This window comes from Balaenoptera physalus, assembly GCF_965194825.1.
Source record: "Balaenoptera physalus genome assembly, chromosome: 4".
Lineage (NCBI taxonomy): Eukaryota > Metazoa > Chordata > Mammalia > Artiodactyla > Balaenopteridae > Balaenoptera > Balaenoptera physalus.
The window spans coordinates 100,078,401-100,101,335 of NC_138891.1; the positions used below are offsets into that span (position 1 = coordinate 100,078,401).

General features: G+C 39.8%; 2 protein-coding genes across 10 annotated transcripts in view; one reads left to right on the forward strand and one right to left on the reverse strand.

The window, feature by feature from the left end:
* GPR15 (G protein-coupled receptor 15) overlaps positions 1-3,438 on the reverse strand; it is a 15,205-nt gene extending 11,767 nt beyond the window's left edge. For 2 of the 6 annotated variants that reach the window (XR_014263093.1, XM_082460516.1), the window contains exons 1-2: positions 2,732-3,438; positions 752-1,347 (exon numbers count right to left, since the gene is read on the reverse strand). Coding sequence is in view for 4 of the 6 variants with exons in the window: in XM_082460516.1 (XP_082316642.1) it covers positions 752-869 (118 nt within the window). In the remaining 2 variants the exon portion in view is untranslated. Of the gene's footprint in view, positions 1-751; positions 1,348-1,776; positions 2,176-2,731 lie in introns of those variants that run through there. The other 4 variants (XM_082460518.1, XM_082460517.1, XM_082460519.1 and 1 more) reach the window with 4 other exon arrangements.
* On the forward strand, positions 2,213-9,726 carry CLDND1 (claudin domain containing 1). 4 transcript variants are annotated; one of them, XM_082460525.1, is made up of 6 exons: positions 2,267-2,347; positions 3,460-3,510; positions 3,738-4,047; positions 6,207-6,317; positions 7,751-7,888; positions 8,026-9,726. In XM_082460525.1, the coding sequence occupies exons 3-6, from the start codon at positions 3,756-3,758 to the stop codon at positions 8,244-8,246; spliced, it is 762 nt and encodes a 253-aa protein (XP_082316651.1). In that variant the 5' UTR covers positions 2,267-2,347; positions 3,460-3,510; positions 3,738-3,755; the 3' UTR covers positions 8,247-9,726. The 4 variants fall into 4 exon arrangements, with proteins under 4 accessions (XP_082316652.1, XP_082316651.1, XP_082316653.1 ...); XM_082460527.1 differs by having other exon boundaries at positions 2,275-2,347; positions 3,467-3,510; XM_082460528.1 differs by having other exon boundaries at positions 2,298-2,347; positions 3,445-3,510.
* Positions 9,727-22,935: the final 13,209 nt, after the last annotated feature.

A 22,935-nucleotide genomic window follows, 5' to 3' on the forward strand; every position in this document is an offset into this window, starting at 1 on the left:
AGGTGCTTTGCGATGACCTACGGGGGTGGAATAGGGAGGATGGGAGGGAGGCTCAAGAGGAAGGGGATATGGGGACATGTGTATGCATATGGCTGACTCCCTTGTGCAACAGAAACTAACACAGTATTGTGAAGCAGTTATACTCCAATGAAGATCTATTAAAAAATAAAATAAAATAAAATAAAATAAAATAAAATAAAATAAAATAAAATAAAATAAAATAAAATAAAAAAAAGAAAGTGTAATCCTTGTTTGCAGGTCTCCCCAGGAACATCCATCTCCTGAATCATGAGGACTTACGTATGCTATGAGCCCAGCCTGGGACTCTCCTGAGCGGAGCTAAGTAAGGATGCCTGAAATCTGGTCCTGGAAAGTCTTTCCTAGTCATTTGGCAGTTAGTCCAGAGGTTCATAAACCTCCTGATGTGAGCAGGGAGCAAGATAAATGGCTTACTTCCAGCCTCCAGGGGAATTGAGAGCTTTAAAAAGGTGTTTGTACAGTACTGATCCTACTCAAAGATTACAGGTGTTGAACAAATATTTGCAAATACTAATAATTTAACAATTGTTTACTACGCTCCAGGCTCTGGGCTGGGTACTTTATGTGTATTTTCTCATTTAATCCTTACAAGGATCACACAGGATAGGTGCTACTGTCAACATCATAATTTAGAGAAAAGTAAACTGAGACTTAAAGAATAAGTAAGAGTAAGTAAGTAAATTGTCTAACGGCACAAAGCTAGTCAACTCACCCCAGTATTCAAGTTTGAAGTCAGTTATTCCCTGGGCTCCGTTCCCTTGTTTGTGAACTGAGGGGCTGTCTTCCTCTTCCTTTTTTAAACTTCTCTTTAGCCTGGTTTTATTTACCATGTGACTTCACTGGAGAGATAGTTCTACTCCGCTGGAGAGAGAAGGTAGGGGATTTCTAATGAAGCCAGTGGATGAAAACATTTCCTGGTGAATAAATGCTTTGAGGAGTCTTATTGCACAATAACAATTTGCCTGGGCACCTCCTCCATTTTCTCTAGTTGGTGTCTCTGACAAACTTCTCCTATGACCAGATATTCTACATGAAAATCCAGTCATATTTGAATATTATATTTGGCTATTACTTTATTTTAATTAGGTACTGGATGTGAATATCAGTTCAGCCATTCAGGCAAAAGAACTATAGCTAAAAGTAGAAAAACAAATGATATGCCTTCAGTCTGTCAGGGGGGTAGAAATTTAGTATCAACTTGGGCCTCCCACCTTTCTCCTGTGCTGTGGCCAAATTCTAAGGCATTTGGGGGACGAGGAAGGGTTTGAGAGCCCCTCTGGTCCTTGAGTTGGTTGTCTCTGTAGGTATCTGTTGAGAAATCCATCATTTGCTGTTCTCAGAGCACATTCATGAGTCCACACACGTCACTAAAAAGATGTCCCTGCTTCCTGTCTGTGGATTTCTATGCAGTACTTGAAGGCTTAGAATCATTTTGTTGCCTCTGTGCCATACAGTCATCTGCGATCTCTGAGGTTGTCCATGACTTTATCTGCTTAAGGCAATATTCTCCAAATTTCAGTCTTTTTCATACTACATAAATTTTTTTATTCACTTTTTTGACATATCTGGGACCCTCAGTATTAACTTAATATTTTTCTTCAACAAATTGTAATTTATTTTAAAAGTAAACTTGACTGCAATAAAGAGAAAACTAATATCACTTGCCACAAAGAGAAAGCAGCCACAAACAAAAACTACACGAAACCCGAAGAATGTCATTACATTCTAGTTGGATACCTTCTGTCAGGTTACATCCTTCTTAGTCTAAACGTAAGCAGTAAAACCAGAAAGACTATCTGCTGCAGTGGGAGTGAGGTTGTGGGAGAGAAAATCAATGGGTTAACATTTTAAAAGTACAATCGCATTGCTGTTCATAAGCAGGGTGGTGGTAGGGATAGCACAGGACTGGAAAAATCTGAGTCATATTCGTCACAATTAATGACTAGTAGTGACCGGAAATAGGTCGCCTTACTCGGTGGACCTTCGTCCCTTCCTTAGTAAAATATAAGAATCCATCTGCTCAGACTTCCCTTTTGCGCACCTAGGGAGCTGAACTACATCTTCCACAATGCGCCGCGCGGCACCGAGAATGCCGTCCGCCGCCTCTCGCAGCTTTTCCTCTGTCCCTCCTACAACTCCCACAAGCCCCCTCGGCTCCGGGGCCAGGCCGGGCCCGGGGAGGAGGCGGAGGCGCGGGAGTTATGGAGGGGGCGGGCTCTGCAGGGAAGTGCGTCAGAGGAGGCGCGGGGAGAGTAGGGTGCTGTGGTTTGAGCTTGAGGGTGAAGCTGGCGGAGCAGGAGGATGGGCGGTGAGTGAGCGGGGCCGAGGTCGCCGGGCGGGGGTCGCGTAGCCGTTCGGTGTTTCCAGCCGTTTGAAGAGGGGCCCCCTCCCCGGGCGCGGCCGGGGCTGTGCGGGTTCTGAGTGGGGGCCTGGGGCGGGGCTTTTCCCTTGGCCGAGTGGTCCGGGGAGGGGCCTGCTCGGGTACCTGAGGCCCCTGGCCGGGGACCGCGCAGGGCTGCCCCGCCCCAGCTCCGGCTGGTCTCGACCACCCCCGGCCACAGGGTGCGCCCCACGAGGTGACAGCGCCAGGCGTCCGGCCTGGGCGAACCGCCGCTCCCGGTGCTCGGGACCTTTTAAGGTCATTTGAGAGCCACCGGGAGGAAAAAGGATTAAAAAGAATAAAAATACAAACCCAACTTCTGGAGTTATCGTTAATTATTGTAATTGCTCTGATCTCTCCTGAGTCACTTGCCATTTCCCAAACTCAGCAACCCCAGTTTGCGAGCCCGATTTCGTGCTCCTTTTTAAGGTGTTTGGCGCGGTCACGGTATATACTTGCAGTATTTGACTAAGCTTGATCCGCCTTGAGTCATTTTACTGCGGCCATTTACTACTGCCAGTGAGCCCTGTCCACGCCTTGGGAGTGTTAATATTTGCCTAATCCAGAGTTTTCTTTCTGGCTGAGGAGGGATCATTTAGTTTGCAGATGAGTAGGTTCAGAAGTATAAGGAATGGGTAGAGTAGATAGGAGTGAAGACTTTGGCAGCGTAAAAGAGCTTGGCTTAGCTTTAATGGATTAGTGGCAGATTGGTATCTAGCATTATTATATGTTGTTATTCTCTTTGCTATGCCATGCACCTGGAACAACCTTTCTTTCTGGGTTAACAAACATTTTCACCTGTCTTTTAAATAGCTCCTTACTCTTAACCTTGTTTTAGAAGGTTTCCCTATGCAGAGGAAACTGGGAGAAGCCGATTTCCTCTGCTTCCTTTTCCTATGCCTTTTTCACACTCAGACTCAGAACACTTAACGCTCTGCAGTCTGTCATTAAAAATTTATGCAAGGTACATTGCTGACTCTGGGCATGTCTATTGTTTGTATCTGTAATGTGTATGTCCATTTCAGTGTTGTCTGTTTTAGTGTGCAGGTGATAGACTAGAGAACAAGACCTCTGTCTCCGTAGCATCCTGGGTATGTGAGCATTCAATAAGTACTTTCGTGATAATAAGTTTTGTTTTGAACTTAATTAAAAAATGCTTGCTTCCTCTTTTTTTTTTTTAATTCATTAATGATTATACATTACTTTAAAGAGCCTTGGGAGGGGGAATAGGGTAAAGGGTGATTTTGACATAATTCCCTTCAAAATCTGTGTTTGTCCTTGAAGTCTAACTTTTGTTCTTTCTTCAACTTTTAAACAGAGCAGTCTGAATGCCAGAATGGATAACCGTTTTGCTACAGCATTTGTAATTGCTTGTGTGCTTAGCCTCATTTCTACCATCTACATGGCGGCCTCAATTGGCACAGACTTCTGGTATGAGTATCGAAGTCCAGTTCAAGAAAATTCCAGCGATTTGAACAAAAGTATCTGGACTGACTTTGCTAGTGATGAGGCAGATGAAAAGACTTATAATGATGCACTTTTCCGATATAATGGCACAGTGGGATTGTGGAGACGGTGTATCACTATACCCCAAAACACATACTGGTATAGTCCACCAGAAAGGACAGGTATTTCTCTTATTTTAACTTTTGTCTCCTTTACCTACTGTATAATAGAGAAAGTGATGTGATGATGGCCCAGTTATGTATAAGCAGGTTTGTGGGTTCTTTCTCTCCCCAAAGAAAGAAATCTTATGTATCTCTTTTTTCCCCGTCATTTCCCTCCCCAGCTTCCATGAATTACCATCGTACTCATTAATATTGGTTGGATTAGTAACTGTCCTTATCTTGGGAAATTCGTTCTAAATCTTTGTACTTATTACCCACTCATTAAAATATTTGTATTAAACTCACATGTCATGAGAAAATAATTGGAAAAGAACACTGGAAGATTTCAAATACTTGGTAACTGGTAAAACGGACTAGTATCCAAAATGAAGTCAACACATGTGAATTCATAGTCATTTTATATGTAGCTGTGTTATAGTTGATATTATCATTTGCCCTCTAAATCTTAGAGGATATAATTCGACCACTTCTGTGTTTAAGTCTGCATATTTGAGACTGTTTTACAACAGGCTTGATGGAGTTTTTAGGTTAAAAATATCCATTACAGAAGTAAAAAAAAAAAAAAATCTAAGAAACTGCCTCTCAAGTTTATTTTGTAAGCATTCTTAACATTTAAAAATTTTAACTTCCATTTATTAAGATGGAAGCTTTAGAGTTCTTTGTAAGGAACAGCTTTATAAATTGTTTCTATGTATGGCTACTTCTGTTGGGCTCTTGGTGGGAAGTACTGTATTCAAATCACAGCACAGCAGGCTTGAGTTACCATACATCGGAAGGCTGATAGTTGTGATTTTGTATGGAAAAAAGAAAGTAGTTTGGAAAGAGGTGAAAGTTGGTTAAATTTTATTTAAAATGTTCAATTCTATTTATGAGAGCATAGGAGCACTTGATATTTGAATCTTAGCAATCATTTATTATTCAGTCAACAAATATTTATTGCATTCCTTCATGTTCCAGGGCCTAGGAGCTTGGAGTACATTAGGGAAAAAAACATATAAAAATCCCTACTCCCAGGAAGCTAACATTCTAATAAGGGCTGACAGGCAACAAACAATAAATAAGTATAATAGTATAAACAGAATAAGTAATTATATAGTAGAAGATGACATGTGCTATGAAAAATACAGCACAATAAAGGGGGTTTGGAAATACATAGGGAAGGGGATGTTGGTGGGCATAAGTTATGCTATTAAATAGTAAAGGCAAGATATGCTGCAGCAAGAAAATGCCATTTGAGGAAAGACTTGCTAAAGGTGAAGGAGTTGACCATATGGGTAGTTGTGGAGGCAGGGAGAATCATTTAAGTTGGAAGGAACAACCGCAAGGGCCCTGTGGTGGGAGCATGCTTGAAGTATTCAAGAACCAGCAAGGAATTCCCTGGGCTGGAAGGGAGGGGGCTGGGGGAAGAGTTGAGTATGTGTCAGAGACACATCCTGGGAGAGGGAGTAGGGCAAATCACGCAGGATTCTCTAGGTGTGATGAGGGCTTTGGTTTTTGCTCTGAGTGTGATGAAGCCACTGTGGGGCTTTGTGCAGAGGAAAGATAATCTGGTCACCTAGGAAGATGTGCTGAAAACAGACAGGTGGCTGGCCAAGACAGAAGCCAGGAGACTTAGGAGGCTATTGCACCAATTCAGGTGAGAGATGATTATGACTCAAGACCAGGGTGGTAGTACTAAGCTACCAGTACTGATTCTGGATATATTTTGAAGGTAGAGCCTCTGGGATTTCCTGATGGAATGCATATGGGCACGAATGACTCTAAAGTTTCTGGTCTGAGGAACGAGAAGAATGGAATTGTCATTACCTGAAATGGGGAACATGGGTTATAGAGTGGGTTTGGGGGAGAAGATCAAAGTTTCTATGTATTTCAGTCTTTGTCCACTCCTTCTTCCTAGTCTTCTTACTACCTATTCTAATTCATTTTACTGCTCCTCTTACTGCGCCTTCCTGAACCCATGTCTTAAGCCTGCTGCTGAGAACCATTGGTCCTTTGGGCATTGGTGACGCCTGTGTGTCACTCAGGACCAAAGAGGTTGCTGTCTCCCCTGAGAACATTTTTCCATATCACTTTTTATTTCAGAGAATAATTACTAAAAGAGATTTTTGTTAAATGTTTAAAATTAAAACAACAAGCAATCATTGTTATTCTCGTTCCAGAGTCATTTGATATGGTCACAAAATGTATCAGTTTCACGCTAAATGAGCAGTTCGTGGAGAAATTTGTTGATCCTGGAAACCACAATAGTGGGATTGATCTGCTTCGGACCTGTGAGTAGTTTGAACGCAGCAAGACAATTGGGAAAAAAAGAAAATAATTTTATTTCCCTTTTGTTGAACTCTTTTTGGAACGGGATGACATTGTACATTGTATCAACTTGAAATAAGGTCTTTAACATTATCCCAACAAACTCTGTTCTGTTGATAACACATTTTAGAAGTTAGATTCATACTTACCAAATCACAGCTATGAAGTTGAGCAGCTAATGCATTGGGTGACAGAATCCAGACCATCCAAAAGATGTTATTAATGGGCCCATTTAAAGAGGAAATTTAACAGGGGTAAATAATACATTTTTGTATTTAAGTTAAACACTTCATTTATCTGAGTTCAGATTGGGATATGTGAAAAAAGTTGACTGCAAGCTTTATATGAGTCAACAAGTATCAGGCCTGCCGAAGTATTGATCCAGTCTTAGGTGGTAGTAACCAAGGTGTAGATGTCAAAAACAAATGAAAGTATTTATTACGAGCATTCTATTCCTTGATGGTCAGGCGGCCTAGGAAATGCTGTCTTCATATTTGGACCGTTTCTAGGCTATATAGAGAGTTACTGGAGCTTGCCTGGAAGAATGACCACGTCATGAGAAGGAACATTGAATAATTGACGAGTATTCAGTTTTGCATTGTGAATGCATAGGAAGAAGTTTATTACTAACAGAGTTTGAAGGGAAGTTAGAGAAAAGACTTTTATATAGTTCCAGAAAGTAAAACTAGCACTAAAAGGTAAAGTTTGGTTTAGAATTGATGTTACTACATTGATAATAATTAAAATAATTTGAAAATGTAATGGGATGTTTTGTAAAGTCATCAGCTTTTATTCCCATGTTGCTGAGGGAATTTATGATAATTAAAACTGCCATTTATTGAGTGCCTGGTATATACCAGATCCTCTGCTTTGTGCTTTATGTGTATTCGTTTAACAGGTCTTTTATAATCTCTATTCATTTGCTTGTTATTCCTGTCTTAAAATCCTATAAGGACTTAAATTTGTTTGTATGTAGAGCCATTTGTTTGTTAATTTGTTTGTATGTTTTGCTTCAAATCTGGTTCTACCACTTATTGTGTTACCTTGTACAAGTTATTTATACCTCTTGGTTCAGTTTCCTCATTTATAAAATGGAGATAATAGTAATAGTACCTACTTCATAGAGATGTTGGGAGGTTTAATACACAAAGCATGTATAGAACAGTGCCTGACACATAGGAAACCCTCAGTAACAGTTAATTGTTAGTGTCCTTTTACTTTTATCAGGACCAAGTTAGCATTGTTTTTGAATAATGTGGTTTAGGAAAAAACCTCAATATTAGCATACTTCATTCTCACTTTTTGAGAAAAGTTCTAATTAGAATATGAAAGAAATTGTGAGAAAACTGAAATCATGGTAACGTTTCTTTTTTCTCTCTCTCTTTTTTAAAATCAGATCTTTGGCGTTGCCAGTTCCTTTTACCTTTTGTTAGTCTAGGTTTGATGTGCTTTGGGGCTTTGATTGGACTTTGTGCTTGTATCTGCCGAAGCTTGTACCCCACCATTGCCACAGGCATTCTCCATCTCCTTGCAGGTGGGTCTTGTCATCACATTTAGTTTTACCTACTTCTTGTCTCCTTAGGGATCCCATATTACTGCCCTGTTGTGTTGCCTGGAAAGCTCTTACCATGCTCTTATCTAGCTATATTTTTTTCTAAATTTTCCTCCAAGGTCTGTGTACACTGGGCTCAGTGAGCTGTTACGTTGCTGGAATTGAACTACTCCACCAGAAACTGGAGCTGCCTGAGAATGTGTCTGGTGAATTCGGATGGTCCTTCTGCCTGGCTTGCGTCTCAGCTCCCTTACAGTTCATGGCTTCTGCTCTCTTCGTCTGGGCCGCTCATACCAACCGGAAAGAGTACACCTTCATGAAGGCATATCGTGTGGCATGAGTGGGAAGCTGCCTGCTTTACAATTGCCATTTTTATGATTTTTTGATATTAATATTTTCCCTTATCTGCCCCCCAATTGTTTTTAATTTAACTCTTTTTTTAACGGGTATACCGTTTTATCCTGAAAATCCATTTTATTTATTCACGCAGACGTTTCTTAATACCACTAAAATTTATATGGAACCTGAGTGATTCCATCTTTCAGTCAAACTAATCTAGGTTCAGAGTCCAGACAGAAACAAAATGGGTAAACTCTTGGCACAAATTTGTGAAAGAAAATTGGTAGGAGGAGGTTGACCCAAAGCAAGTTCTGCTGAGGTCTGTTGGATAAAGTATCTGTTTAACTGGAAACTCTAGTTTGTTTGGGAAACAATCATTGTCAAAACTTATGTTCACTTTGCTTTTGTAGATAGCCAGTCAGCCAGAGGTATTAGTGCTGTTTTCAGGGACTTAGGCTATCTAAGGAAATTATCTAAGATCTTTTTCTCTAAATATTGGCATATAACTTCATCTGAGGTGAAATATCTTCAGTTGTTTATCTGTACTGTGTCTGTTTACAAGAAAGGAAGTGTTTACATGGAATTTTAACTTTGTAACTGCAAGAATTCCAGTTCAGCCAGAGAAGAGGATTAACCTTATTTTACTTTTTTTTTAAAACTCTCCTTAATACGTCAATAAGATTTTCAGTATCGCCAAACCATTTTGGATTTTTGTTCCTTCCCTCCTCACCCACCAGACTTATTAAAAGAGTGCTTTTTTTTAACACTACATTGGGGTCACAGAGTAAAATTCTCCAACTGCCATATGTTTATTTCAGCTAAGTACCATAAAGAAGGTTACACCATAATGACCCTCTGGAGCTAGGAAAACTACCACAAGATCTAAAGCTTTGGCTGGTCGTTAACTTCCAACTATGGTCTTTATTTCTTGTGGTGAAATGATGTGCCTTTCCTTGCCTAATCCCTTCCTGGTGTGTATCAACATTATTTAATGTCTTCTAATTCAGTCATTTTTTTATAAATATGTCTATAAACATTGAACTTTAAAAAATCTTATTTATTTATTCCATTACTGTAGTACTTGACAGATTTAAAAAATAAATGTAACTTAGTAATAATTTCTTACAAAATCCTAGATCTGTCTTTTTTAAAAAATAAAAAATGAGAAGAGACTCAGAATTGTGTATAGTGTCTGAGTTGATTAAATCTCAGTACCTTAGGATAAAGAAGTACAGGATTCTGAATGAGGATTTTGTGATTTTCTGTGGGAAATGCATTGTTGCTCTGTAGGCCTATCTTTATGTCCAGTGTTTGGGTCTCTGTTTTATCTTCCAGAAAATGTGGGAACCCCTTGCCCCCATTAGAAAATAAGAGACTATTTCTTATGCTTCAGCGTTTTAAAGCATGTTTTCAAAGTAGTTTTGTGATCATTGTGTATCATACTTAACATGGCTAGTTTTTCATAAAGTCATTTAATGGCTGTGGATGTTTATGTTGTATATTGATCAAGTGGGCTTCTGACTTACAACAAAGCCAGTATTACTCTGCAGCCGATTATTGCCTGTGAAATGGCTAGTTACTCAGTTTTCTACTTCCTAACTCTTGAAGTTTCATTGCCTTTCAGCACCTTTTGTGGAAGGTAGAAAAGCTAAGTGAACAAAACACAGCACACTTTTTTGGAATGAGATTTTAAAATTATTGACCAACATGACATTTTTGGATTTGGAAGTTATTTATTTTATCCCTGCCTCTTGTCACCCCAGAATTACCTGTAACTTACTCTAATAGCCATCTTTAGTGTGCATTGAGGAAGCTTAGTCAGGATCTGACTTTTGAGCCTCACCGGTAGCACCCTTAAATATGGAAAGCTAGCACCATAAGCCCTGGTGCTGAGTATGTGTCGTTTAAGCACATTTCAGAGTAGCTGAGGTCATTCTCTCCTGCAAAGATTTTTTTCTTTGGAATACAAAGGCTTGCATTGTTTCACTTGATGTGTAAATATTACGGTTTTTCAGCTGTCTAATGATTCTAGTCAAGTAGAACCATATGAAATTACTGATATTTGACCATTTTGATTAAACTAATACATAAAATCAGTGGCAAGGAAAGTGCTATTAATCTCTTTTCACCTAATCTTTGAAAGCAACCCCCGAAGTGTAAAAACATAATTTTCAGATTTTTCAGAATGTGAGTTTTATGGCAACTTAAGAAACATGTTTTAAGATCTTAATTTTATGGTTCCTGATCTCATTTCATGATGTGAATAAATGTCTTCTATATCCTTTTTAGCAAAGACTCATTTTAGAAAATTTCTTAAGGATAGCCATAAACACAGTAAAAGTTAATACAATAAAAAAGGCAGAATTTATTTGTTCAATTAATATTGTGTGCCTGCTGTCTAGGTCATAATATACTAGGGTCTCGGGAATTTAATCATAATGTGTTAAAAGTTTTACCTGGTCTAAGTATTGGTGTGTGTGTGTTGGGGGGGCGGAGGCAGTGGATAGAGTTAAGTCACAGGTGAACTGATCGGTGACCCCAGTGAGAAGAGGGAGTTGACCATACAACAAATCAATTTAGAGTTTGTTTTTCCATTCCAGAGACATGGCTAAATTGCAGACTAGCACTGTTAAAACTTACGTAATATATATCCAGTCATTTTCAATTATTGTAAAGTAGTGTGAAGGCATTTTAAAATTTAACCCTTATGTAAGCTTTCACCAGAAATGAAAACAACCTGTTGATTTAACCTGATTTTGCCAGTTGCAACACTTTGAAAAGTTTCCCAGCAGCTAAAGGAGCAGGTAATGTGTATAGTGCTGAAGATGCAAATTGTTACTTCACAAGCTTCACCCAGCTCTGTCCTGGCACAGATGGGTGAAGTCTGTTGTCCTCCTTTCAGCCCTCTTCTCTTAAGGGAGTAATGATTCAGACTTGAGAGAAATAAAACAAGGAAACACATCTATGTATAGGAATTCTTTTTCTTTTGCTCATCAGGTGTTCCAACACGCTATTGTAATGAGATATATTTTTCCCTTGGATCAAATTATGATATATGCCAGTGTCCTGCAAATTCATTACATGAAAAGAATAAATTAGAGTAATTATTTGCTCTCTAGAAGAAGAGATTTAAATCCTCTTCAGTGTTAAAATTTCTGTTAGCAAAATTAATACATTGACATACTAACACTTGCACACTTTCAGCAAACTTGTATAAAGCAAGATCCAATTTATATTACTTTCTACCTTTGCAGAGTTTTAAAAAGATGGAATAAGGAGAGAGAGAATTCTCTTTTGTCTTCACCTTTTAAAATATTTGAGTTATGGGGTAATGTATCACCTTTCATCTTCAGACTCTGTCTCAGGATGTGAAATTTACCTCACGTCTCCTACAGCCTTCCAGCCCCTCCCAGTCTTCTAGCCTGTGTTCTTGTTTTTCTCTGCTCAGCTTGTATTGTCATTGGGATGTACACAAGCAGCTTTGAGTCTCTTGTTTGCATAATCTCCCATGGCACCTTCCTTCACAGTCCTTAGTCTTATCTTCACAGCAGAACTATGCCATCCAGTTTTCCTATTCTCAGTCTCAGGGTACCAAAGAGGGCTGCTCAAAACTATTCAGCTGATTCTGTTTAAAAAATTGCTGTTTGACTTTAGTTGCTTGACAGTTACCCCCCACTGCCTGTTGATTTAGTACCCTGTAACACACATGTTTTTCAAATCTCTACAAATGTTAGTTGTTGGAAACTTGTATTCTTTTTCTTCAACTTCCACGGATGGAGTTTATGTTCTCTTTAAGGAGCACATATTGGAATGAACTCTTCCAGTTTCTCCAACACTTGTATGCTTCTCCCTACAAAAGAAGAAGAACGTATTAACTGATTGGAGAGATTGCTGGGAGCATGGCATCCACAAAAAGCAGCAAAGTGTATAGTAGTTAAGTATCCAGCTCAGGAGACAGCATACTAAATTTGTAATCCCAGGTCTGTCACTTAGCCTTTCCAAGTCCCACTTTTTCTATCTGTGAAATGCTGTGATTATCATACCTGCCTCATAGAGTTGTAATGAGGATATTGCTCAGCATAAAGTAGCCACTCAGAAATGCTTGACTGGCTGCGTTAAGAGTGGATGGGGTTACCCCTAGTGACCTGGCCACCGCATGGAGTGGTTCTCAGTCTATGCTGCATATTGGAATTGCCTAGGGAACTTCAGAAAATACTTGTGTGCTAGAGATTCTGATTCGGTCTGGGGTGTAGCTAGGTCACTGATTTTTTAAAACCTTTCCAAGTGATTCCAGTGAGTAGCTATGTTTGAAAACTGTGTTTGAAAGCTACATTTAAAAGCAAGAAATAGGATTCTCTCTTCTTGGCAGATTGTTAGAAAGAGATAGTGGGCTCTGTAGAGTAAACAGACCTGGCATGCTGCCTGCCTTCCAGAAGCTATTTCTTTCCCGTGCTTTCAGGCACCCTCTTCTGCTGACATCTGGCTCTTTGAGATGGGCCCCAATCTATCACACCACTGCTGGCTGGAGATGTACCAAGAGTCTACCTGCAGCCCAGGACGCTCCAGTGGCTGGTCCTAAGGTTCAGATTTGGCCGGAGGTAATACAAAGCCTCATTTGTTTTGGCTTCAATTCCAAATTACTTTCTTTAATTCAGTACTTTCAGGGACCCTGTAGTGGGGGGGGGGGTAACTAGGCCTCCATAAAAAAGGTGAATACTGTGATCCTTGTCTGTTTATCAGTTCATTGCATTACTTCTGTTTTGATTAGAACCAGAAAGGACAGAAGTATGAGTAGCTGACATTAACCTCTACACAAGCCAGAAATGCTTGAGAATGAACATATAAAATGAAGATGAACTAGTACTTGCCTTGATAGGTTGTTGTGAGGGTTAGATAAGAAGGTACATAGATCCTGAAACATCAGAGGTCAGTAAATACTAGGTACTGTTAGGAGACGAAGGCAGCACAGGGGGGAGGAGGGCAGCCTTTGCCCGGCCTGTGTGGTCAGTCTGTGCAGGAGCTGGAGCCGCTGTGGCTGCACTCCAGCAGGGCTTAGGGCTGGGCCTGGGGCTACGGTATCGGGGAGAATAGTTTCCTGGTAAGGTTCACTTCAAAACAGGTAGAGCTTCATTACAGACAGGCTCTTTAACCATTCTTGCATGTCAAAATGGAAGGATTTTTTAAAAGATTGTGTTTTTATCCTTTTTCCCAAACAGGTCTGCACCAGTGTGGGATTTTTTGGTCTTTCAGTGATTTTGCTAAGCATCGGTTGGTGATTTAAGGTTAGCTGCATCAAAAATCTGTCTTTATCTTGTTTAAATTGGATCCAGGTCCCCTGAGAGAACGAGAGGAACTTGGATTCCTGTGGCTTGTTCTCAGGCTCCTGAAATGAACTACTACCACATGCAATACAATTTGGTTTGGACGGTTCATTTTCAGTGCTGAGGGTGGCAGTGGATTTCAGGGACGCACACCGTAGGGCCAGACACTGAGCGTTACTCATGAACACTTATAATAAGTTGCAAAGTGGCACTTTTCTTGCCCTGCCTGGACTTAAAGGAGCATTCAAAGGTGTGAAAGATAAGAAATTATCTAAAAAGTATCTAGAAACAATTCAAACACTCGGGGCTAAGACTTCTTCCAGGACTTGTTTAGGGGCAGCGGCGTCCACTTTTATTATCATAACTATCCAACCATCCCCCACGGCAGTGGTCCCCTTCTCTTCCCATTTGAAATAAAAAGATGACAGGAGGAAGGAAAGGGAGGAAAAGGCCTTGAGTCTTTGCGTGGAGGGTGCTGCGGCCCGTCTCTGCCTCCACCAGAGAAGGTGGGAACGGATCCCGCCCGCCAACTACTAGACGGCCTCCTAGGTGGACCAGCAGAGCTACTCTCTAGTTAACCCATGACTTTTCACACCTAAATCACGTGCTTCGAATTTAGACATTCGCTTATAACCCCAGCTCTTCTTTTACTGCGTGAGAACCTTTGGGAAAATTATAACGCTTCTGAGGTCTCAGTGGGATAATAAAGCCCACTTTTCATGTTTGTCGTGAGGCTTAAATAACATAATACATGTAAAGCACTCAGCACGGTGTCTGGCGCGTCTCAATAAATGGTAATCATAATTGATCAGCAGATGATTTCAGGTTCCCAGCCCTGCCTTCTCTCCTATGCTTTAGGGCTAAATTTCTAACGGCCTTCAAGGCAGCTCCATTTGAATCTTTTCATGATACCTAAAACTTAATACGTCCAGATTTGAACTCATCTTTCTTCTCATCGTTTCTCCAATTCCCATTTTCTTTGTTTTCCCTATCAGCTAGACTTTCAGTGGTGACATCATCTTTGATTGCTCCTGTTCCCTTGCCTTAACCAAGACTTTCTGATTCTATGTAATGTCTATCTCACTAAAACCCTGCTATCCTACCCTGGTTCAGGCTACTGGATGATGACAGTAGTATTGCTGCCAGCTCTCTCTGTAGTCCATTTTACATATCCTGTTAGTCTGATTTGCAAAAGCATAGATCTGATCACATCAACCTTTTGCTAAAAAACATTCAGTGACTCCTCATTGCTTATAAAGCAATGATTCTAGAAGCAATCCGGAATTGTCTAAATTTAGTCTCACATCCAAGATCTAGCATTAGCTAGTTCCATCTTTGAAACATTTTCTGTTCCCATCCTTTTACTTCAGTCAAACTCACTATTAATTGTACCCAGTTTGCACTTTTCTTAGATCGATGCTTCTTGTTATATTGTGTTTCTGGAATACTGTTCTCCACATACTCAAATCTTGTCCACATCATTTTGTTGAAATTATATCGTTTCAACAACCATGACCATTTATTTACCAAATAGAATAATTTAAAGTTCACCTCAAATGTATTATTCTTTTGAATACTTATAGCACTCTGAGTAACACCCCCCCCCCTGTAGCTTTTGTCACTTTCTACCTTGTTTAATACTGATTACTATACATATTCTCTTCCCTACTAGATCTTACTGCCTATTTATTTAATCTTTGTATCTCGCAACATCTCCCACATAGCCTTGCAAAGACTAGTTTCTCAGGAAATCAGAGGGATGTTTTTGAGTGAGTAACCCTTGAAATTATTAGAAAGCCCTACTGTAAAGTGTATACACGAAATCAGATTATCTAGGAAAGAATTTGAACTGATAGACAAGAGCTCAAGTTTAATATTATGTTGCTACTTTGGAGGGAAAGCTCTGCAACAGTCCTTCAAGGTAACTTTGAGATTTATAGATACAACATTTTCCCCCCGAGCTAGCAGAGGAAGAGGGTTCATTTTTTTGTCAGTTGGGATGCCACGTGTACAATTTAACTCACTTAGGCTTTTGTGATTTTTGCTCATTTCATATGAAGTGCTATACTAGAAAATATAAGTTTTCTGTTGCCTTGGTTAGTGTAACTCCTATTTATTTTTCTAGTCAAAGCTTAATATTTATTTCTTCTGCACAGTTTTTCCTGACCATCTGTCTTGAGTTAGCTCTCCCTCTTATGTGTCCACAGTGCTCTGGAGTTCTTGAATGTGGGAAACAGTCAAGTCCAAGTTTGAAAGTGACTCTGTTTAAACTCCATGGATCTGTTCTTCCCGTACCTCAGTAAAATCTCGGGTAGGTCTTGGGGTTACTTAATAATTAAGAAAGTAGATCTTTCTGACAGCAGCATGAAAGAGTTCAGTCCCTTCTGATAATCACATTCCAGGCCAGTTAGTGAAATATTAAAACTAAAACACCATTCAAAGTTAAAACTCCCTTCTCCCTTGGCTTAGTTTTGCCTCTGGCTGGGAGGAGACTTGAGCAGCTTCTTCTCTCTGTCCTCAGTCACTTTTTCCTGAGACAGTGACTCCTCTATGGTCAAAACCTGGGAAGAGTAGATTAGGAACAAGTACGGTTTTGTGTGGCTGTACCAGTTGTCCTCTGACCTTGGGGCTGCAGAGACCCATGCACGTTTGCTGCTCTTTCTCTCCTAGGGGCCACTTTGGGGAGTTTCTCAGAGACACCCCCCCCCCCCCGCCCCCCGCAGACTTTCAGCCTGCAGTTCTTTTAGCATGAGAAGTCAATGTCTTCAGCTGTCTGCTTACCCCTCCCCGCTCAGTACCTGGGTTGCTGGCAGGCTGGCTCGTCTCCGTTAGGGTCCTAGTGCTCTCAGGTTGTTCAGGAGTTCTCATTTACTAGGATCCCAGGTCAGCTCCTTCTGGGGGGAGGACATCTAGTCCCCAGGAAACAAGAACAGCTAATGAATAAATACCTGGATGGTGGGAATGCAGGTCTCTCCCAACTCAAACTGGGGTCTCGTTGCTTTGCTGCATCAGTCCCATCCAGCCAAGCCCTTACAGCTTTTAGCTTTTCAGGGGTGAGTGAGATATTCTTCCATAGGTTTCTCAAGCTCCAGTGGGCACATGCCCAGCTCCCTTAGTAAAGCCCCTCTCAAGTGACTAAGCCCACTGAGGGGGAGGCAAGCCCCTCCCACCACAATGGGTGGGACCAGGGGAAGCCCAGAGCCTTCAGCTTGTCTCTCCAGAGATGTCTGTCTCCTATTTCTCCAAACTCTCATGAATCCCCGAGGCTCTTATAAATCTTTGAGGGGAGTGATGAGCTAAAAGTCACAAGATCTGTTTTTAGACCACCCCCTGCAAATCTTGCACAGGGGTCCAATATCTTAATTTGGAACGTGGAGCTTCTGATAAAACTAAACTGAGGTAACAGTATATATTGCATTTGAATCCTGTTAAATAGTATTAAATTTTAATAATTTTGTTTAACATCTTCCTTCCTTGGACAACTTAAAACCCATGAGAGCAGAAATCTTGTCAGACTTAACTCATAGAACCCAGTGCTTGGCACAGTGCCCAGAATATAATAAGATGGTCAATAAATACTTAGTGAATGATGCATGAATCAATAAAATTCTTATCTTTCTTGAAAGGTATGAACTAATCTTGTAAGTCTGGTGAGCCACAATACTCATTTTTCAGAGGTGAGTGCATAGAGGTACACATAATTATCAAATTTTGAGACTTGTGTTTCCTTTAATCAGTCCTCAAGTAAGAGTTATTTTCTTGGTGTGTATTTCCTCAGGAGGAGAGTAAAAAATTGATTTCAAAAATTATCATTTCCCTCTAAGTAGAGGCTACATATTTAAATATGGTTAGTTAAGTAGAAGAAAAAATTGAGAGGGAGAAAGATTGTGAAGAATGAAGTTCTATTTAGTTAAATAGTAGTCAATTATATTAGTCAATTAATGTTAATTATATTTAATATTAGTCAATTTATATACTATAAATAGCCTGTACCATTTTCTTTCCTTTTTTAATGTCCTGCATTAGATAAATTTCAGAGGAGCAGGGGTTGTGCCTGTGTAATTCTTTTTACTGTGTGTCGCCCTATATCATTTCCCACTCTCAGAGGAAGTAAACTCAGTACATACTTTCCTGATGACGGCAGGAAGAGACGACACACTTTACAGGAGGGGATGAGGAGGAAGGAGTGGAGAGTGTAACGAAAGCGGACAGCCCTCAGGTTGCTGAGGAAATTATGCCAAAGCTGTCATCTTTTTGGTGCTCATAGCTTGCCCCCGCAAGAATTCTTGTCATGATAAATTTCAGACCTACGTTTTCCTTGTGACAATGTAAGACTAAGAGAGCGTTCAGGCGATGCATTCTCTGGGGAGTCACACTCCTAGTTCAGCCAACATAGCACTGAGAAGATAACTTGTTTCACGGCCTTTCTCCCTGCCACGTCTAGCTGTGATTCTTCCAATGCAGCCTGGCTTCCTCAGGCTGCCCTGGCCTTCCAGGAACCACATTTAGGGCATCGTCTTGCCTTTGGTGTGTGAGAGTAATGGCTTCCTAGAATTGTGCCTCATTCTTCTGGGCTGTTTCCTGCTGAATAGCTGGTAAAATAGCGATTGAATTGATTTATGCTACTGAGATAATGAGTCACACCTCCCAGGTAAGTTATTTCCATTTCAATACCTGGACTTGCAACACCATAATCCTAATTTTTTGCTTCTGTCCTTCTCCCTTTCTTCCTGCCTTTCTTTCTTAATATAATTTTTGAGCACCTCACCTGCCGCCATGCATTGGAGTAGGCCCTGGGGATGCAGACTGCACCCCTACTTTCATGGCAGTCATGTGGAACATGGGCTACCACTAAACTATGGAAGCATAATATATTTCATTTTTGAATCCATGAACAGTATCCCCAATCATTCAATCATGCTCTTCCTTGCTCATTTGGCAGGAAAGATAAAATCTATTCACCGTGTTTGTCTCAACATTCTAATGGTGGAATATGTTGTTGCTATGGAGATGAAGAAATATTTTGACTAGGAGAATAGTTTAGAACCCCTCAAATTACATTTCTTGGCCTACCCGTAGAGCTAGTCTCTACATAGCTGTCTTCCAGGGATAAATAATCCAGTTTGCCCTGTCCTGTTGTCTCTAGCTGTGATAACCTCAAGCAACTCTTTTAGTCTATGTTCCAGATTTATTGCAAATATGCTAAATGTATGTCCCCCACCCTCCACTTTGTAGATGACATACCAGGAAGCTTAAGTACCTGTGCTTAGATGCCCTAACCTGCCCATCAGAGTGTCTCATTGTGTTCCCTCTCATTTACCCTCTCTGGTTTTATGAAGAACTAGTTCCACACAGAGGCATATCTCTCCATGAAATCATATTTTTAAAAATTCTCAGAATTTTTTTCTTTTAACAGAAAGTTTTGGATTTTTATTTCATTTTTAAAATTTCATATATATTCTTTTATCCTTATCTTCTAAAGGGAGTATCAAAGAAAATAGATCTGTAAGTAATATCAGTATGCAATGACTAATTTCTCCAAAATTAGCATACTAATTTGATAATACATTCTTTCCCACATTAGCATTTGGCTTTCCTTCCTGTATAAAAGGGAGTTTACTTTCTTGTTAACACATTAAACAGGAATAACTAGTTTTATGTTTTTTCTGTTCCCTGGGATTGATATTGATTCACCAACAAAAACAAAACATAAAATTATAATAAAAAGAGATGAAGATCATTTAAGTAAAATAGTAAGTTTGTATTTAATAAAAAGATGACATACACTTGCTTAAAATGAATTATATTGACTATTATTCCATCATATTTCTATCAAGTTCATGCTTAAACTCCTGCCCAATAAAAATTTTTTTTTTAAAAAGAAATTACAGCTCAACAGTTATCTACTGTATAAGATTTTCCTTTTAAAAACAATTACTGAATTTAGCTTATTTATTGTTGGTTATTTTGCTTTTTTAATAACCATTATATATATGACTATATATTAATTAACCAATGAATTAATAAATTACCCCTTCTGGGCCTTTTTGCTTTTTCTCTTCTATTTAACATTTTCACTATAAAAGGTGACCTGAAACAGTGAGAAATTGTTCAAATCAGTATATTTTATAGTTTATTATAGCAAGTTGGTAAATGTTTTTACTACGAGTATGGAAATAATGAAGTATAATGAGAGGCAGTATTTTGAAATGCAAGTTACACATTCAGATGTTCAGAGAGGCCAGGCAGGTGGCATAAAAAGAACTAATTGTTGCCAGATCTCCCAGTTTTTGAAGAGCAGTTGAAATTTGCTTTTATAAATTTTCTCCTGATTTTTGAATCTTGGAAATTAATGTTAAAAAATACTATGCTGTTCTGCACTGCCAACTGTTCTAAACTGTTCTGTGAAACCCTCTGGATGATCTTTTGTGACTTATGTGATAGTTGAGAATGTGGGATTTGTAGTTGGCTTGGGGTTCAGAACACAAATACTACTGTGGGACCCTGAGCAAATGACTCGGTCATAATGAACTTCATTTTCTTACCTGTCACATGGGGGTAATAACTGTATCTCTCTCATAGTATTTTGGCTTATTGGGAGCATGGGAGTTAGGGGACATCTGAGGAGCTCCAAATCTTGAAAAGCTGAATTCCCTTGGAGTTCACTGCTTTGTTCTTTGTTTCACAACAGCCCTCTTAACATTTACCCGGGGGAAAACAAATTTTATGAAGAATAAGTGAACTAAGCTGTCCTTAACATTCTCCCTTCAAACTCAGCCCTTGAGGTACCCTCAGCCCTGCCTTACCATCTTTCTCAACTCTTGTAAATTGTGTAAATTGTGCTGGCCAACACAGTATATCTCAGTCCACAAGCTCTTCTTCTTCTTCTTCTTTTCTTTTTTTATAAATTTATTTATTTATTTATTTATTTTTGGCTGTGTTGGGTCTTTGTTGCTGTGCGCAGGCTTCCTCTAGTTGCGGTGAGCGGGGGCTACTCTTCGTTGCGGTGCACGGACTTTTCATTGTCGTGGCTTATTGTTGCGGAGCACGGGCTCTAGGCGTGCAGGCTTCAGTAGTTGTGGCACGTGGACTCAGTAGTTGTGGCTCACGGGCTCAGTAGTTGTGGCTCGCGGGCTCTAGAGCACAGGCTCAGTAGTTGTGGTGCACGGGCTTAGTTGCTCGGCGGCATGTGGGATCTTCCCAGGCCAGGGCTCGAACCTGTGTCCCTTGTATTGGCAGGCGGATTCTTAACTACTGCGCCACCAGGGAAGCCCCACAAGCTCTTCTTACAGTGTGGTGTTGACACTCTTCCCATCAACGGTTCTATGTTTCCTCTCCTTAAATGAGAGTAAAATGTAGTGACTGCCTACAGTAGCCGTGCTGTAAGGAAACCCAGGTGTATTTGTTTCCTGGCACTGCTGTAACAAAGTACCACAGAAAGGTATCTTAAAACAACAGAATTTTATCATCTAACAGATCTGGAGGCTGGAAGTTTGTAATCAAGGTGTTGGCAGGGCCACACTCCTGCCGGAATCATTCCTTGCCTCTTTCTATCTCCTGGTGGTTTGCTAGCACTCCTTGACATTCCTGACTTAGGTGTATCATTCCAATCCTCCATCTTCATAAGGCATTCTCCCTGTGTCTCTCTGTGTTGTCTTCCCTCTGCACATCTGTCTCTGTGTTCCCTTTTTATAAAGGACACTAGTCATATTGGATTAGGGTCCATCCGAATGACCTCATTTTAACTTGATTACTTCTGTAAAGATCCTATTTCCCAAAATTCAACTTTTAGCAACAGATCACAAGGAGAGGCTACATGTTGGCTTAGGTCCCATCTGACAGCCAGTATCAATGGCCAGTCATACAAGTGAAGGAGCCTTTGAGATGACTCCAGTCCCAGCCACCATGTAACTGCAACTAGATGACAAATATTGAGCAAGAACTTGCCTAGGTGAGCACAGTCAACCCCCCAAACCATGACAGATGATAATATAGTGATTTTTTTTTGCTTTAAGTCATTGAGTTTTGGGACCATGCAACAACAAATAACCGGAGCATAAGTCACAGTGAGATGGTAAAGAAGTTTTGTCCCCACAGGGGCCCAATATACCCCATGGTTACAAATATCTCTTAGGACCTGTGGCTGCATCAGGCCAGCTCTGCTTCTTGTCTAGGCCTGCTCTGGCATTTTTCAAAGTCTTACCATTTTTAGATGCCTAAAGGCTCATTTTTCACCTTTGGCCAACAATTCTCTCATTCCTTGTATGCAGCAATTAATATGCACCTTTCCTTTAGGTCCTGCCTTGGCATTTATGGTGTATAGTTGATTTACAGTGCTGTGTTAATTTCTGCTGTACAGCAAAGTGATTCAGTTGTATGTATATACATTCTTTTTCATATTCTTTCCCATTATGGTTTATCACAGGATATTGAATAAAGTTCCCCGTGCTATACAGTAGGACCTTGTTGTTTATCCATTCTATATATAATGGTTTGCCTCTCCTAGTCCCAAACTCCCAATCCATCCTTCCCCCACACTCCTTCCCCCTTGGCAACCGTAAGTCTGTTCTCTATGTCTGTGAGTCTGTTTCTGTTTTGTAGATAAGTTCTTTTGTGTCATATTTTAGATTCCACATGTAAGCGATAGCATATAGTATTTGTCTTTCTTTTTCTGGCTTACTTCACTTAGTTTGATAATCTCTAGTTCCATCCATGTTGCTGCAAATGGGACACAGAGACAAAAAACCTTGGAATTTCAAATGTTTGGAACTAACGTATCCTTTTTCAAAAATGCTAATTTAGTTTTCTACTATAAACATTGGAAGTGGAAAGGAGCAAAAGTTCAAGCAATATTACCAATGTTTTAAAATTCATATTTTATTTTATCAGTTTAATTTGCAGAATTTTGTAAGTCAGATAATTTTAAATGGCTTAAAATGAAAAATAGCATCTGTACCTTCACCCCAATTTCTGCCCTCTCCAACCCTCAACCATTTTCAACTCTCCTAACTTTTTTTCTGGATTCACTTTTATATTTCTAAGTGATGTGCTTATACTGCTATTTTATAGTTTCTTAGTTATAAATATTTCTGTAGAGGAGTATATAGCTCTCTCACTATACAACAGCCCTCCTCAGAGAATACTCTTTCACTTCCCTTACCCTCTCAATAAAGTTAAATCACCATTTTGGTTAAATCAGTAGTCATTATTTCTATTCATATGGATATGTATTTATTGCTCATAGCTATGCCATGTAATGTACTATATCATCACCTTTTTCTTATTCAAAAAATTTCCCCTTAGGTTAATAAGGCCTTTTTTTCTACCATTTTGACACAAAATTGTTTGCCAGAAGTATAATCAACTAAA